Below are 16,947 nucleotides of genomic sequence, written 5' to 3'. Positions count from 1 at the left end.
CAAAATGCATATTGTAATAGAAAAGCCCCAAAGTTTCAATTCTAAAAAATGCAAATAGCAAAGATAGCTGGAGAATGAAACTGTAATGAGGCAAATAAATTGACAGGAGTTCAGTATCTGATCTTGGAAAAAGGAAACATGGTGGAAAAATGAGGTGGAGATTGCAGATTATTTGGAATTTGTCTCATAAATAACTTCTTTTGGAATGGGCTACCTGGTTACTTGCCAGCCACTTCACTTTATGTTTCTTATGCATATGGTTGCATGGTTAAAGTGCATCTTGCGCATGCTGCCTCACGGCCATATTGATTATCATTTTTGATAGATGGTGAGCTTTTAATTGTATTTTGTATGGATGGATGTGTTTTGTATTGTAAATTGTGATCTACGATAAGATCACTTGTGATTAGGAGTGGGATATAAGTTGTAGAAATAAATATTTTAAAACTTTAATTTTTAAGCCTATTGATTTTTTTTTGCCTTTGACCAACTTTCAACATGTGGGCAGGACAATCACCTGACATCATGATGTCAGATGGTGGGCAGGTGTGTTGTCTGGCCCACCTGTCAAAGTCCTCTTGCAGCACTTCCCAAGCACCTGGCAGCCAGCTTGTTGAGCGCCTGGGAACCCCAGCACAAGAGACTGTCCAGCAAAACACCAAGCGCAGGGCTGACAAAGTTGTTTTCCGCAAGCCAGCTGTGTGCTTGAGTTCTCCCAAGGGAAGCTGTAGCCAGTGCTACAGGGTTGAACTCACTTCCCAAGTGGCGACGGGCAGGGATTTCAGTCATTCCATTCTGCAAAAGAATTCCGCAAGGGAAGCTCAGTGGTGCAGCTGATCCAGCCATGTCTGTCTCTGCCCCACATGTGCCCGGATCTCACATATCAGGTTGAATGTGGGACAGGTGGGTGAAGTCTGAGGAAAGCAGTCTCACAGCATGGGTGTAGCCAGAATTTTTGTTAGGGGGCAGGCTTTTGTTAGGGGGGGCATAACCTTGTATTGCTTTTTATTGATTTGGGGGGCCGCTGCCCTCCCTGCCCCCCCCCCGGCTACACCCATTTTTCACAGGCCAAATCAGGACCCTTGGCACGCCAAATTTGGCCTGCAGGCCAGAGGTTCCCCACCCTACTCTAGTCCCAACATCCTATTGTTTCCCTGTGTGAGCCTCTTTGGGTAGGACCTTTTAAACCTGTTCTTTGTAAAATGCTATGTACATGGATGGTGCTATGTCAGTAATAGTGATAATGGTTGGGTTTTTTCTGTAGCTGTACTAAAAGCAATGGGCAGTAGTGGATTGCCTAATGGCATATCGTTTTTTATTTCCTCTAGGTAAGTACTGGCACTCACTCCAGCGCTATTCCTCAACAGTCAGCTATTCTTTGATAGAAGCACAGAAGTGTGAGAACGAAGAAGCAGAAACTGTAACAGCTATGGCATCATTATCAGTGGGGGTCAAGCCACCACATGACAAAAAGTGAGCTTCACTTCTTTCCATCTGCTTATATCTAAAACAGTGGTATTTTAGGCAAAAAGTGTGAAATTAGGCATCTGCAGGTGAAGCACATTGGGCTTCAGCATAGTGTCCTGATTTGAAGAAAAACAAAAAAGGGTTGTGTTCAGCAAGGAGAAAAATAAAATTTAGTGCAATACTTTGAAAAGACTTGTTTGTTGGTAAGATGTATTAGCTTCAAGCTGCAGCAGGATTGATTTATGTTTAATATTAGAAGTACATCAATTGATCATTGCCTGTAGAACTGCATGAGTGCGCATCACCACAACATGGAAGTGGTCAGAAAATTGGGCAGGATTATGCATGTGTGGGGGTACACAACGGTTTTGAATAATTGAAGAGTGGAACCAATTGCTTACCATAATATGAAATATTCCTCTATAGATTCTAAAGCTGCTCTCAGGTCTCCCATCAAGTGGGTCTAGAAAATTGCATTTATCCAGGAAGTCCTTTCTAATATTAAAGTACTTTTATTTTGTGGCCTTCAAAATTTGAAGAACCACCATGCATTTTTCAAGGCTGAGTGCTTTGTAGCTTAATAATGTTGAATGGAGATGGAAACGAAACATCACCCTGATTCTTTATTAAAGTTGGGAAGCCAGATTTATCTCCAGAAGTTCCCAACTGATTATTATGAATATAACAGAGTAATCCAAAGGGGATGGGGAGGGTTTGAAGGAAGGTGGATCTGCCCAATCCAAAGCTGTTCTAGACTCAGTCATGGCGAAAGTAGGAGCAACATTTTCCTCTTCATTTTGCTTAGGTTTTGGGGCTAACTGCGGGTTGGTTTTTTAAAATTGTCCTCCTCATTAAGACCGCTGAGAAGGAAAATTGCTCTGCCAGGAAAGCTTTCAATCTGCTCCAGAATGCCTCCTTTTTGCCCTCTGTTGTTGAATGATTAGTGGCAGAGGAGGAGCAAGCAGTGGGCATTTTCATGTCAAGAACTCCTGCTCTACTCATGAATATCCCCCTCTAGCTACAGAGACACAGCGTGATGGCCTAAAGAGACCCTGATGGCAGTCCCAAATTTACATACAGACTGAGTGGGCTGCAGCCCAGGGCCTCATAATCTAGGGGGCCTTGTCCTCTTCCAGTTTTTTTTTTTTTTTTTAAAAGCAGGCAGATTTTACTAACTAGGCCCTGATGCTTAGTAACATTAAATGCATGACGTATGAGTCTATGACTACTTAACACAGGTGGATACATGCTGTTTAGTAAAGTTCATGGAGGCTAAAGCTACTCAGAATCAAATTACAAAGTCAGCTGTGAAGTATTGCAAGTGTTCAGATCACTGTCTATCGTTATAGTGTGAAAACACAAGAGTCTTTTATATCATTGTGCATCACAACAATTTTTAAATTTGACTTCTTGTGAAAGTAATGAGTAAGCAATTCGAAAGTGATACAGATGTAACTGATTCCCCAATGAATGTTCTGTGTGAATTTCTTCATTCCCTACTTTTGTAAACTTATTAAAAGTTATAAATTTATAAACTATCATTTTATCAGGGCTAAAATTTCAGTAATACTCTACTTTCATTGAGTCAATAAAGAAGAGAATGAGGTTTTGTTTCTCATGATCAGATGCTATTAAGTTTGGCCTCCCCAAGTCCTGCCTAGGTCTTTAAGCTGAAGAAGGTAAATCTGCAAACAGTATATCCCGTCACAAGGAGCCTTGTGGACACTTGCTTGCTCTGTACCTCCATCTGCTTCCTTCTTTTTGACTCCTCTCAATGCATTTGTTTCCAGGCCAGACGAGGAGCCCATGGAAGAGGACCCTCCCCTGTAGCAGGCATCTTTGAGGCTGGAGTTCTCCTGTTTGTTCGTCTTGTCTTGAAGCTCTGCCAAGAAGCTTTCTCTTGTTACTCCTGCATCCTGTCATGGTTTTCTTCCAGACTACAGAAAGGCAGCCATGCGTAAAAGAAAGCTAAATCTCTCTGTATCTGTACAGAATACGCTTGTGGAAAAGAAAAAGTGCAGGTGAAGAGCAGGAATATTAAAGACATATGCGCTGAGCATTCTTCCTCTTTTCCTAAATGGAAGTTTGAGAGGCAAGAAGCCAGTGAAGTATTTGGCAAAGTTGCCAACTTTTTAAAAAGAAAGAAATCAAAGATTAAACACAGATATGACAACTTTCATTTAAAACTGGTGCTTAACGTTTGATTATCCTCCGTTCAGACCACTCAGACCATATTGTAGTTTTGTGTTTTATTTTTTATTTTTGTGGCTCTTGCCTACCTGTGATCCAGACACTCTCTTCAAAACCCAAACAATATGAGAAGTCTTTTTTTCCCCTTTATATGAAGGGTGAAAAGAGAACTAAGCTTTTTTTATACCTAATATACATGCAGACAGACTATATATGTGTGGCGAGGAAGAACGTAAACCAAGGAAGAAAGCCCAGAAAGGGGATTGGCTTTAGCATCTCCAAAGCCATCTGAAGAGTTTGTGCCTTTTAAAAAAAAGATTGGATTGATTTTGGGCAGCTGGTTTTTTCTGACGTTTTGATGAACAATGCCTTAAAGAAAAGAACTCTGGAGTGATTCTTCGGGAAGGGCGGGCAGCTGAGAACTGCAATCAGCAAGAAAGGCTCTAGGATTTCTGCTGGCAAGTAATGGCCGGAGCTTCTCCCAAACAGTTGACAAGTTTGGATTTTGTTTTGTTTTCTTTTCTTTTATTGCTGTTTAAAATGAAAATTAAGGTAGTTGCCAGTAATGTGGCAAATACTGTTGGGTTTCTAAAATTCAACGATTGATTAAAAAATCCCAACATCTTCTCCTACACATTATGTATAACCATTTTAACTATCAATTTGGTTGTAAAAGCATGCGTCAGATACAACTGCAAATTTTAAAAATTGGAATGCTTTTTATTAAAAGCAACTAGCATGATATACTGCTTAATATTTTAGGTATAATTATATAAATGTATATGTATAATGTATATTCCAAATGTATTCCAAGCTTAGAAACGCAACTCTTACAAATTATTGATAAAATATTTATAATGCATTTATACAAAATATATAAATAAATGCAGATTACAATGGTAGCCATTGGAAGTTCCCTTGCAAAAGATTTATTTGTGAATTGGAGTGTAAGGGTTTTTAGAAAAGGGATCTTGTTTGAAACTTGACCATTTTCAAACTGTAGTTTGGAATGCTTTCAGAATGCCAACATTTTAGCCGCTAGGCAACTACCCTAACATCACTATTTTAATTTAAGATTTTTAATTTTGATCTTCTTTTAACAAAATGAGTTTTTTAGTAAATATGTATTTGCTGTTGCTTTATTTTATATTGGTTTTTACAAAATCCTTAAAACAGCCTTATTGCATGAATTTTCATTTTATTTTCCATTGGACAGCTGTGTTTCTAAACAGTAACCATTTTCTTGACCTGTGTCACTTTCCACACTGGAGTTTTATTTGTGTTTGGCCTTTCATACCATCAACAGTTTTCATGGTCATGTGGGACAGTTGCAAATTGTTAGGCTTTGTTTTTAGAAAGCCCTTTTCACAAAAGGAAGGATTCCAAGGTCTTTTTTATATCAGGAAACTGATTGTATATTTTATCAGTTCTGCAGTCATAGTTGCTATGCTACATTTAAAAAAATAAGGAGCTTTCTTAACCTTAAAAATATATTAATATTACAAAGAGTGATGTATCCTATATCCTCAGTATAGAGTGTGACAAGGATTATTAAAGGCATTAATAAATTTAGTGACCATGTTGAAGGTCTGCCAAACTCTCATGCAGTTAATGCTAACACATACACACAGAACTTTTCTTAAACCACTCTGGTTGAGTTAGTCCTCTAAAAGACTATTTCACAGTGAATCGTAATATTAATATCTTCTTTTTGGCTGGGAGACTGCTAATCTTGGTCACTATTTCCTATCCCCCCAGTTGCCTTTTGAGGTGAGGGGAGTTGACCCTCAGAATAAGTAACTAAACTTTTAGTGGTGGAATGAGATACCTGGAGGAGACTGAATTCATGTGTTCTTTTTCAAGCAGTGTAGGATATTACATGCCCCTCATCTGAATAACCAGTGGTATTTTCCTTTTTTAACATTTTTGTTATGATAACTGACAGGGTCACTTTGTAGTAACTTATTTTCTGGTTCTGAAAAGTTTTGTTTTCCTTCATTCCATTAAAATCAGAATTGTGAGAATTTAATTATAAATCCGACTGAGTGCTGGAGAGAGTTTGAGGTTTTTATTTAATGCTTGATATGCAATTTTTAAGGCACACTACAATATTTGAGTTATTGCTAACCCAAATACATGCAAATTGATGAATACTTTTTGGCATTAGAACTGCCAAGAGCGTACTCTAAGAGTAAAGTTTGACAGTAAAGATAAAATGTATATTTTATAAAATGACTACCTTGCTGCTGTGATCTTTAAAGATTTTTGCTGTGGAATCATCTGATTTCATATTTTGTTAGTTTAGCCCTTTATGACTGTTGATAAAAGTGATGCATCCACAATTACTTCAGTCTATAATACATTTTATTTTCAACACCACTTTACATGTTTTCAAAATACTTACTGTATTTACGCGAGTCTAATGCGCCATGAAATTTAACGCGCACCTCAATTTTCAAAACCTTGGAACCAAAAAAGTATTTGCTGGCGACTGTAAATGCAGCATCAAATCTAATATGCACCCTAATTTTCGCAATGTAATTTGGCCAAAAAAGGTGCACATTACATTCGAGTAAATATGGTACTTTTTCATTGCAAGAAATTGCTGGTACACACAACTCAACGGTGTTGACATGTTGGCCTGGAGTATTTGGTAACTGCTTTCAATGTTGTTAATATTAGGACTCTTACTTTGTTTCTTACAAACAAGTGTTGCTACATCATTGCCTTTCTAAAGTCACAAACAACTTTGTTATACGTCAGTCTGTTCCATAATCCAGAATTCTGAGATCTTTTTTAAAATTGCTGTTGCCCAACCTTGCTCCAGTAGCATAAGGCGAACATGAGCATCATGGCTGTTGGGAAGGTACCACCGTAGCCTTGTTTCCCCCACTTAACATGGACCTGCTTGTGAGCTCTGTGGCTAAACTAAGAATCCAAGCTGATTTGGGCAACATGCCTATGCTTCCCACATTTTTATAGACTATGAACATGAGGTACCTGAGTTCCACCAGCAAGATACTCGAGGCTTTTGCTAACTCCGCTTCCAAGGTATTGGGCGGCTTATTACAACTCTTCTCTTGTAGCAATTTAGAAACAAAGGAACATCTTGAAGCTGTATTACCCAGAAGCAAGATCCAGGTTGTAGTACAAAGTACTAATAGTTGAGTATTTGGGGTTTATTTTACTTTCAGTACACAAACATTCCTTTTTATTAGTCATGTACTCATTCCATTCTTCCTTTTGTAAACTTTTGGGCCCACATTTTATGGGCATTGATATATATATATAAATATATATATATATATACATAAAAATATATATATGAATATATTTTTTTAAGTTTCCTACACCTTGAGGTTGCATGGTCTGTTAGGTTGGCATGTCTTTATATTGTATACAGATTTTGCACGCCACACGTGGCAGCTTTGGAAAGAGAAATCCCCTCTAATGGCATTAGCAACAGATAAACTGTTGGGGTGTTTTCTGTCATGCAAATTAAAGTGAGGAGCATGAAGGGGGGAAGTTTGTCTTACTGAACTTATTAAGGACCTGTGCTTTTTATTGTAAAATTTAAAAAATACAAAGGACTACTTAAACATTTGTCATTTTAAGAGAAAAAAATATCTAGCACTTGTGACAAACCAATAATAGAGTTTATTGTATTTATGTGGAAATAATGTTCTAGGGGAAACTGTACAGAACACACAAGTAACTGCCTGTGTCATTTTTCTTTAAGGGGGGGGGAGTTTTTTGTTTTTGTTTTTCATTTAGGCAGGAAAGGGATAAGGCAGGCACAAACATATGCCAACTTCTTTTTATATTAATGCTCAGATAAAAATGTCAAGAACTTTTAAGAGTTAACTCTTCAGCACAGCTGTGTTAACATTTTTATTTTGAAAGATGTATCAATAGATTTCACTTTTAAGCAGTGATGTGCAAACACTGTGGTTTCAAACAAACTTTATATCAGCAGGAAATGAAGTTTCTTCATAGTGATAGTTGAGCTTCACCGTGTATTTGATATTGATGAAAAATCCTATTGATAGAAAGAAAAAAGAGGAAAAACAAAGAATCTAACACTTCTGGTGCTCTACATTGGAGATGCTATGTATATGGGATGGAAATCTATTCACCCAAGAGCTTATTACAAATATGTAGTACCAAAAGTTGTAACTCTTATTATATTCTGCTTTATACCTATACATGCTCAGTATGTTGTCACCATTGGTAGCAGCTACCAGTTTATTCTGTAATTTAGACACAGTTTCACTCTTAACTGTATGAACCCTTTAAGTGATGGTAGCATATTCTTTGTACTTCAATTTTCTTACCACCTTTTTCCTTTACTTGGTGGGGTTGAAGGTTTTGGGTTATTTTTCCTAGCTCTATATCTCTCTCTCATTCCTGTTTTTGTTGTTTTGTTTCACTTGTTTTTTACTGGCCAATGGTGTCTTTCTCTGACAATACCAACTTCACTTTCAACTTTAATAGAAGTCCAGTATTTTGTACCACATTATGACAACTTGTTATTCTTGTGGTGTAAATAAAAAGATAAAGTGAATTATAGTACCATCTCTGTTGCAGTTGCTGATCTTCATATCTGTTGTCTTCCGTTGTTTGACTCATTCTTGTACTCCTACACTAGCGTTGCCATCTCCTGACTATGACTTGGAGATCTGGCATATGTTGCCTTCAGAGCTCTGGAGCAGAAAAGCTTCTGCAGATACGTCTCTCTAAAGAAGCAAGCATATCTCAAGACTTTGTTCTAGTGAGGGGAAGACTTGTTTCTGGATTGCACGATTTCAAACAGCAAGTTGGGGCTCACATGACTGAATACACCTAACAAACCTTCCACCACCAAAAAACACATGCAAAACTAGATGTTGCAGATAAGTGTTTTGTCTTAGTTTTTCCTTCCAGTTTTCTGTGTAGAGGGTGTGTATTTGTTTGGTTTTTGTATGGAATAGCACTCCATCACCTAAGGTCTGAAGTCGTGCAGCCCAGACGCAAGTAGACTCCTTCAGTGATGACTAGACTTCTGTTGAAACACTGGAACTCGCTATTATTCATTAGCATTTCCCAAACTATCCCTCGGGCTAACAAAATGGTCTCTGCTAGGGCAGTAGCATTTCAGTCCAAATGCATGCAAAACCAGATTATTAGAGAGGTGGATAAAGCATACGTTACATTCTATGCACAATGTATAAAATGTGCTAATCAGGCCAAATTCAAGAGACTTGCGCCACTGAATCTGCACACGTAGAGCAACTTTTCACTTTTGCCCTCCTAGCAGTCCCCCCCCCAACCTGGCATAGAAAACCTGTGGCTCTTGCAATGTTGTTGGACACCCATCAACCCCAGACAACATGACCAGTGGTCAGGGATGGGGATGGAAGTTGCAAATGGGAGGGCCAGAGTTTAGCCACCCCTGATCTGAAAGCTTTGGTGGTGTTATTTAGCCGTGTCCGACTCTTTGTTACCCCAAGGACCAGAGCACGCCAGGCACTCCTGTCTCCCACTGCCTCCCACAGTTTGGTCAAACTCATGCTGGTAGCTTCGAGAACACTGTTCCCATTTAAAGTACCCTTCCAAATTCATCTCCTGTAGTTCCTTTTGGGTATAAAATGGCGAGTTTAAGGATTGAAGACTAGCCAAGCCTCCACTTTTTAGGCAGGAAGTGGGAAGGGTGGCAGCAACAGTGCATCTCTAGATTTCACGAGGCCTTAATCCATATTATCCGGAGTGACCTTGACATGCGGTCACAGGACCGTGCGTTGTCCATTAGCTTTCAAATCCCTTAAAACTCTCACACATTACAGAGAAACCAGGAAAATCAAAAGTATAAGGAAATGACTTGCTCATAATACCGCTTTTCTACTGTATAATTTACCTCACCTGTAATGTGATTTATGACCTCCAAGCATCACCTAGAGCTCACAAACCTCGGAGCAGTTGAGCTGCAAAAGCTGCCCCTTTCCCAAATGACAGCAAAAATGGAAGAGCAGGTGTCCAGATCACTCCTGCTTCTTCAGCGTCTCTGCAGCAACTGTCTCTTAGGTCTTGCTGATTTCCCAATGTTTCACTATTAAAAACACTTTTAGTTACAAATATGCCAGCACCCTTTTCTACAAACACAAGTGGGAGCAACATTCAGGTGTCTAGAACCACTCTCTCCTTGTAACTGTGCTCTTTGTTTCTTGAATTCACCTCGAACGGTGTTAGCAGATAGAAAGTTGGTTCCCAAAGCCTTCTATAAAACAGTGCTGGTACTTTGAGCCCAAGACGTGAGGAAATTGATAGGACATCAGCACTTGCTCAGCACTAGCCAAGAAGGTGGGGTGGGGATTGTGGGAGGGTTTGCTGATATCATAATTTCATGGTGACAAATGGCCATCATGTGAATAGATCCTTTGGGAAAAGAATGAGAGTTTCCTCTGAAAAAAGAACAATCCAGCCCAGCTGGATCGCACCAGCCTCCTCCCCGGTTGAGTAGTTTGTTTCCAACAAGGGGAATAGTCAGCTGCTTCCAGGAAGATCCCATACGGAACGTGAGCCCAGGGGCCCTATCTGGCTGTGTTTCTCCTAGCAACTGATCTTTACAGGTCCACTGCCTCAGCACATAGAGGCTCTGTTTAGCCATTCATGGCTATTAGCTATTGACAGACCATCCTTCATGAATTTGCGTCATGCCTCTTAGAAGAGGCAATGCCATGACAGCACTGTGTTTGGGCCTTAGCTTTATGGCAAAGGTGTCTGAGGCCGACAACATGGCCCTATAGGTACAGGTGGCTATTGTTCCAACTGCACTTCCATCAGCGCAAGCCCATCTGGCCTATGGTGGACCTTCAGGTCCTCTTGGGATGGTCCTCAAGAACTGCTTTCTCCTTACATGGTGCTTGCCTCGCAACTGTTTGAAGCTGCAGGGTCTGTGCATAGTATAGGTTTGCTGCCTTGCAAAACAGGCAGTTGGAGTCTGGAGCGGCTCGCTTGGAGGATAGTTATATGGCCATCTAAGGCAAGTGAGGTGGATTTGGAAGTCAAGTCTCTGGGGTGGGAGTGGACTGAAAGAATATCATGAGGGTCTTGCTTGTTTTTTGAAAATGTTGGGAAACGTCAGCTGGCCTTTCCCCTGTGTGTTCAATTTAGGAGTGTTTGGGGTGATGTGGAAAGAGTAGAAGCTAAGACACTAAAAAGGGTGGTGTTGCCTTCAGAATTTATTTTTCTTTGTGTTTGTCTCCTGTGATTTTATATCAATCTGTGTAAACCTTTGGAATACGAAAATCGTACGTTTTATATTAGTGGGACATGGCTACCCATCTCAGGTCCCTGGGATACACAAGTAGAAGATAACTTGACTTTTTAGGTAACCACCCTCTCCAGAAATGGGTATCCCTAACCCTAGCTCTATGGAAGGTAGCTGAAGTTGTACTCTGCACTAGCACTCTGATGTTCAGATAATGACCACATACTCAGTTGCTGCTTACTAGCTCCTTTATTGTTTTATATATATATATTTGTTGTCACTTGATTTCTGGGAGCCCCAGACAACTGGAAGAAAAGTAATCTGGTACAATGTAAATAAATATATAAATAGCCACCTCCACAGGGATGTTTGCACTGAAGCACAGTCACCACTCTAGATCAGAGGATAAAGAGTGCTCTGAAATTTAGACAGAATGTCCTTGAAGCACTTTGTTTTTTAAACGATACTTATCATGGTGATCTTTATTGAGTCTTCTGGGTACTATCACTTTTCAGATAAATAATGAATCTTCTAATGCAAATTCCATGTTGCTGAGAACTTTTTAGAAATGCAGGATGTGCTGTGTTAAAATGCCCATATTATTTATCACACTTTATCACAATTATTGGGTGACAAGTAACTCTAGCTCCCCCTAGTGGATAGAATTTTAAATCCCTGAAAAGAGATCACAGTATTTGGAAGTTAAAGTAGGCAGCCTTTTCAAAATGGGACACTTTTATAGCTGTCAGGGGCTGCTCTGCCTTTTCCTGCAATGCTGAGGGTGGAGCCTCCCATAGGAAACAAGGGCTTAAATGTTTCAAATGAATGAGTTAATAAATCTTATAATTGACAGGTGTGTGTTGGTTCCTCCTGATGACCTTTCAGGACGGCATTTCGCAATATATGTCAGTTCCCTGCTCACGCCAACTGGCTGGTTGAAGCTGCCAGGCACAGGGTGACAGTTTGGGGAGACGAATGCTTTAAAATGGCACCCAAAAGCTTACTCTGGCCTGGTGCAGGGGCTGCATCTCACTCCCAACCAGTTTGTGCAGCTTTTCAAGAAGTCCCCCTGCCTGCGCCAAGTGGTGATGTGGATCATCCTCTGTGGCAGCCTGGATTCTCCTTGACCTCCCCCTGCAGTGTGGCATCTGCCAGTCTATCATCCGATGAGCCTTGGGATGTTCTGGTCAGCCAAGGGTGCCTTCCTGCTGCAACTTCTCTCTGCTCTGGGAAGAGGAGAAGCTCATCACTGTCTGAAGAAAAGCAAAAGCTGCGGAGAAAAATATTTGCCTGGGACTGGTATAATAAGCCCACCATGTATGTTTTACATTTGATGTCATGTAGCGGATTATCTTGTTTGTCCTTTGAAGAACACACACACACACACACATTTGCATGGGTCCAAGAGCTCAAAAGGTGTAACCGTGGTGCTTTGATCAGATGCCATGCATAATTTGTTGAAACTGAACATTTTAATGCACAATGCTATGTTTTTTCATACACCTTGCTCACAATCTATGTAGAATGTTTTGTTAGCATTGGATTCTTCATGGTAGCATCCTTTATTGCCCTGGGGTGGATCTAAACACAGGAACACAACACTGTAAATTGGTCAGACATTAGATTGTTTTTACCAAACAAAAAAATTCCAATGAGAAAGCCCTTTTTCAACAATTTTTGCTCTCTGATGCCATCTAATGTTACATGTTTAAAACACATTCAAATTGTGTTATTGTGACGAGTGTAGCTGAGTCCCTAGTCATTTTTTTCTCTTTTCTTTTTGCCTCAATCGCACCCTCTGCTCACCAAAAGCAAATGGCAAAACAGAATTATATTCTTCATTGCCACTCCCAAATTTCCCAACGGTCATGCACTAGATGTTTGCAAAAACTCAAAGCACAAGCAAAGGGGATTTGGGGATAGGTGGGGAAGGTGTTGTGCTTGCTGTTTTATATACCAAATTACATTTGTCTGTAAAAAGGTTGCAGTGCACCCTGACCCTTAAGAGAAAGGGTGGAGTGGAAATATAATTGAAATCCTCCTAACAGATGTATTACCACGCCTCCCAGGCCCAGCCATGCCTATATAACCCTGACTCCCTCGCTACACACACACACACACACACACACACACACACACACACACACACACACACCACAGTGCCCCAAGGTCATCTCTGCTTGGAGTGCTTTCAATTCCGTGAATTCTGATCCTCCTCTTGTCAGTGCTGGGCTGCTTCCAATATGAGGTCACTGTCCACCTCTTCTTATTAATTAGCACACTGGGACTCAGAAGCATAGCTTTAGTGTAGATCACTAAAATTAATCCAAGTATATTCTACACATTTCAAGGCAGGAAAAACTAACATCTGGACAATTTGAGCCCCTCTCTACTGTTCTTTCCTCCCTAACCTGCACCCTGCCAGTCACACTCCAGTTTATAATGTTATATAAAGCCATCTCATCCCTTCCTTGGTCTCTTTAAAAAGGGTGGTGGCTCTGTGTTCATGGCAAAGTTCGTTTATTCCAGAGTCAAAAAGACAAAAATGCCCTGTGCCTGAAGACAGGCCTGCTGCCAAAATTTCATCTGAATTGAAATTCGTCGTGATCAACAACTTTTATTCTATAGTCACAGACCTGGTAATACTAAACTTTGAATTGAAGGGTTTCTCATGGGACCAAACATATGAGGAATTTTGAGGGAAGCCAAGATATTTCAGTAAGAGTAATGCAGTTTCTCATGGGACGCGGGTGGCGCTGTGGGTTAAAGCCTCAGCACCTAGGACTTGCCGATTGAAAGGTCGGCGGTTCGAATCCCCACGGCGGGGTGCGCTCCCGTTGCTCGGTCCCAGCGCCTGCCAACCTAGCAGTTCGAAAGCACGTCAAAGTGCAAGTAGATAAATAGGGACCGCTTACTAGTGGGAAGGTAAACGGCGTTTCCGTGTGCTGCGCTGGCTCGCCAGATGCACCTTGTCACGCTGGCCACGTGACCCGGAAGTGTCTCCGGACAGCGCTGGCCCCCGGCCTATAGAGTGAGATGGGCGCACAACCCTAGAGTCTGTCAAGACTGGCCCATACGGGCAGGGGTACCTTTACCTTTACCTTAATGCAGTTTCTCAGATGGGGTTTTGTGCCTCTTAAGGTTGTCACTGGATTAGGCCCAAGCAAATGTGGAGATCTTCTCAGAAGCCAAAGGAAATGTATTAGGCATGAAATTTTTCAGGGGGGTGGTGGTGGTGGATGGGTTTGCACACCAGCTAGAACCTTCTACATCCATTTGCCTTGATCCAGCAAGGGCGGCCATAGCACAGAGGTTGCATGCAGATGCCCTTGCTGGTTTGAGAGCTGCTTATGCACATAGCATCTGGGCTGACCTTAATGATGGATAACTAAATAATACACCAATAATCGACTTTTGTTTTGTGTATGTTGTAATGCTCTGTTGTTGCTATGGCCGATGGCTAACGTAAATAAAGTTCATTCATTCATTCTCCAAGGCAGTGCACCTTCTGAATCCTACATTCAAGGGAGGGAGAGGAGGAGCTGGTGCCTCAGGACCTGTTCCTGGAGCTCCTGGAGGCAACACACGAGTCGTCATGGGAAACGGGAGGCTAAAACAGAGATGGGAATACTATAACTCACCCCAACCAGCATTGCTGGCAGGGGATTTGTAGCGCACTGGGTACCTCATTCATTGTACTTAAAATCAGAGAAAAATGATGACCATTTTTTCATTTCCTCACTATCTCTGCAATAATGGCCAAAGTGAAGTAAGCTCTATTTGTCATATCATGGGAGAAACCCAAGTTATACTGGGCATTTATACTGGGCTGCAATTTGATGGGGCAGAGGACTGCTCTCCTTCGCTTTGCATGGAAGGAACAAAATATCTCCAACACTTGACCAATTCAGGAAGATAGGAAGTTGAGGCAAGCAGGCCAGTGCTCTTCTGACTTCAGCACTAGGTAAGGTTCACAGCCTGGCCCTGAGCACCCAGCAGTGTGGGGTAAATACTACAGCATGTGCTGTATCGAATGGTTGTGATACAGAATCCCTTTCTTCACACAACATCACTGTTCTTCCTGAAAAACTGAGATTATGGTTAGGTCTCCATGGAGGTATCAATTCAAAGCCCCTCAAAATGACAACATGGTTAGAATACTAAATGTGTTCCCATTCCAACTCCTTTTCTTCTTTTGATAGAAATACAATAAAAATGCAGAAGAAATTTGGAAATGGAAAGTCTTAGAATCAAACCCTCTTAATTTGAAAAATTCCTGAGCAATTGGGAGCCAAGTGTCCACCTTCATCCCTCTGAATTTCACTTCAACTCGCCATGGCTTTGTTCCCCCAACCCTCTGAGCTGCTGCTTCCCCTTTGCTCCTCCTCCTCCTCCTCTTCTCACACTTCCACAAACTTCCTTGGCCATGTTCAGGCCTTCAGAAAAACGCACACAGTGCTAACTGTGTAGTGCAGGATGGGGACTTCAGGCCTGGAGGCCAAATGTGGACCTCCTGTCATCTCTACTTGGCTCTTTGGATTCTCCCAGGACCACACCCCTCACCAGCCACGCTCTGTGTCCTCCTTGAGCGCTTAAGCCTGGCCGGAATAGGCCCTTGAACTAGGACAATGCCTCTTGCTTGCTTGCTTGCTTGGATGGATGGAGATGCATTTTCTGTGGCCAGAATGTGGCCCACTGTGCACAGAGAAGAGCTCCTTCAGGTTCATCCTGTCTACAACAATATTTAGAAACCTTCTTCCAGCTGAGGAAACTTGGTTGTGGGGAGGATTCTGTGCATATTCTGCTGAACATGCTTAAAATCTCTCTTCAGACGATTGTGCTCAATGTATGGGAAGTGGGCGAAAGAGGGGATGTGAGCAGCCCACAGAGAAGTGGTGGGGAAGGGCCTGTATTCCTCATGTACACAGTGTCTGTCCTCCTCACATGTTCTTTTGAAGGCCTGGATTGAGGCTGTTGTGGTTGTTAACCCCTGAAAAGTGAAGCTCCCAACCTCAGGGAAGGAACTCTACACATTCACAGTTGCACAAATCCCGACTCCATGCTGACATTAGGGATGGTGGAGCATTTCAATGCAGATCCCATTTAAAGCTGAAGCAATCAATTTTGCAGTTTCTGAAACAATATGAGAACTGAAACAATATGAGAACGTATACAGTCAAAACTGTATATGAAAATATGTTTCGTATGAGACATTTGCACTAAAATGCTGGATAATTTTCATAGGGATGTTTTTTAAAAAAATTAGAAAAAAATCATAAGTTGCTGCAGAAATGTGGAGAACTGCATTTAAGATTGGAAAAGTGAGAAACTAAGATAAGTGAAATTGACAGACCCTTCCATTCCTAGCAGACATTCAGCTGAACATCACATGCCCAGCCATGATGATTTTGAATACACAGTTTAACTCTCCTGATAGGGCTAATAAATCCCACTTAACACCATTTGGTAAAGATTTAAATACAATTAATTTTGCTTCTTAAATGCCCAAAGTAGACAATTTGCATTCCGAGGGTTCATACTAAAACAAACTTCCCCTCTTTTGCTGTGAACTTGAGAACTGATGCTTAGTGTTCACGACACCATTTAATATGAGTCGGCTCTTTCCAGAAATTGCACTTGGGTGGCCCCTGAGTTACAAGCTTACAAACATCTCTGAGCAATTGCCAGCCCCCCCCTCCTCCAGCTCCCTTCTCTGTCAGCAGCATTCCCCAGCTGTTCCAAAGGGACTCAAGCTGGCTGGGAGACCGAAATATATTGCTTGAAAGAGAAAAGGCTTGGACTTGGACATGAACTTTTCCTAGAGCAGACTTTTGTTATAGTCAAATTATATTGCAATTCTTCTTTCGTTTAGCCTTGCAACAACCCTGGACCTTTTAGGTGTGCATATTAAGTTGGGGGATTGCCATCTATTTATCTGCTTGCACTTTGAGGTGCTTTCGAACTGCTAGGTTGGCCAGAGCAGGGACTGAGCAACGGGAGCTCACCCCGTCGCGGGGATTCGAACCGCCGACCTGATCGGCAAG

The 16,947-nt window shown here is 41.3% G+C and overlaps 1 protein-coding gene and 1 pseudogene across 10 annotated transcripts in view; both read left to right on the top strand.

The window, feature by feature from the left end:
- HDAC4 (histone deacetylase 4) overlaps positions 1-6,426 on the top strand; it is a 124,863-nt gene extending 118,437 nt beyond the window's left edge. For all 10 annotated transcript variants that reach the window (XM_028704255.2, XM_028704317.2, XM_028704303.2 and 7 more), the window contains 2 exons: positions 1,329-1,473; positions 3,258-6,426. In XM_028704255.2, the coding sequence (XP_028560088.2) occupies positions 1,329-1,473; positions 3,258-3,297 (185 nt within the window). In that variant the 3' untranslated portion in view covers positions 3,298-6,426. The remainder of the gene's footprint in view (positions 1-1,328; positions 1,474-3,257) is intronic.
- Positions 6,427-6,648: 222 nt separating this feature from the next.
- LOC114584769 (uncharacterized) lies at positions 6,649-8,397 on the top strand (annotated as a pseudogene).
- Positions 8,398-16,947: the final 8,550 nt, after the last annotated feature.

This window comes from Podarcis muralis, chromosome 1 (assembly GCF_964188315.1).
Source record: "Podarcis muralis chromosome 1, rPodMur119.hap1.1, whole genome shotgun sequence".
Classification (NCBI taxonomy): Eukaryota; Metazoa; Chordata; class Lepidosauria; order Squamata; family Lacertidae; genus Podarcis; species Podarcis muralis.
This window is presented reverse-complemented; position numbering and strand designations above follow the sequence as displayed.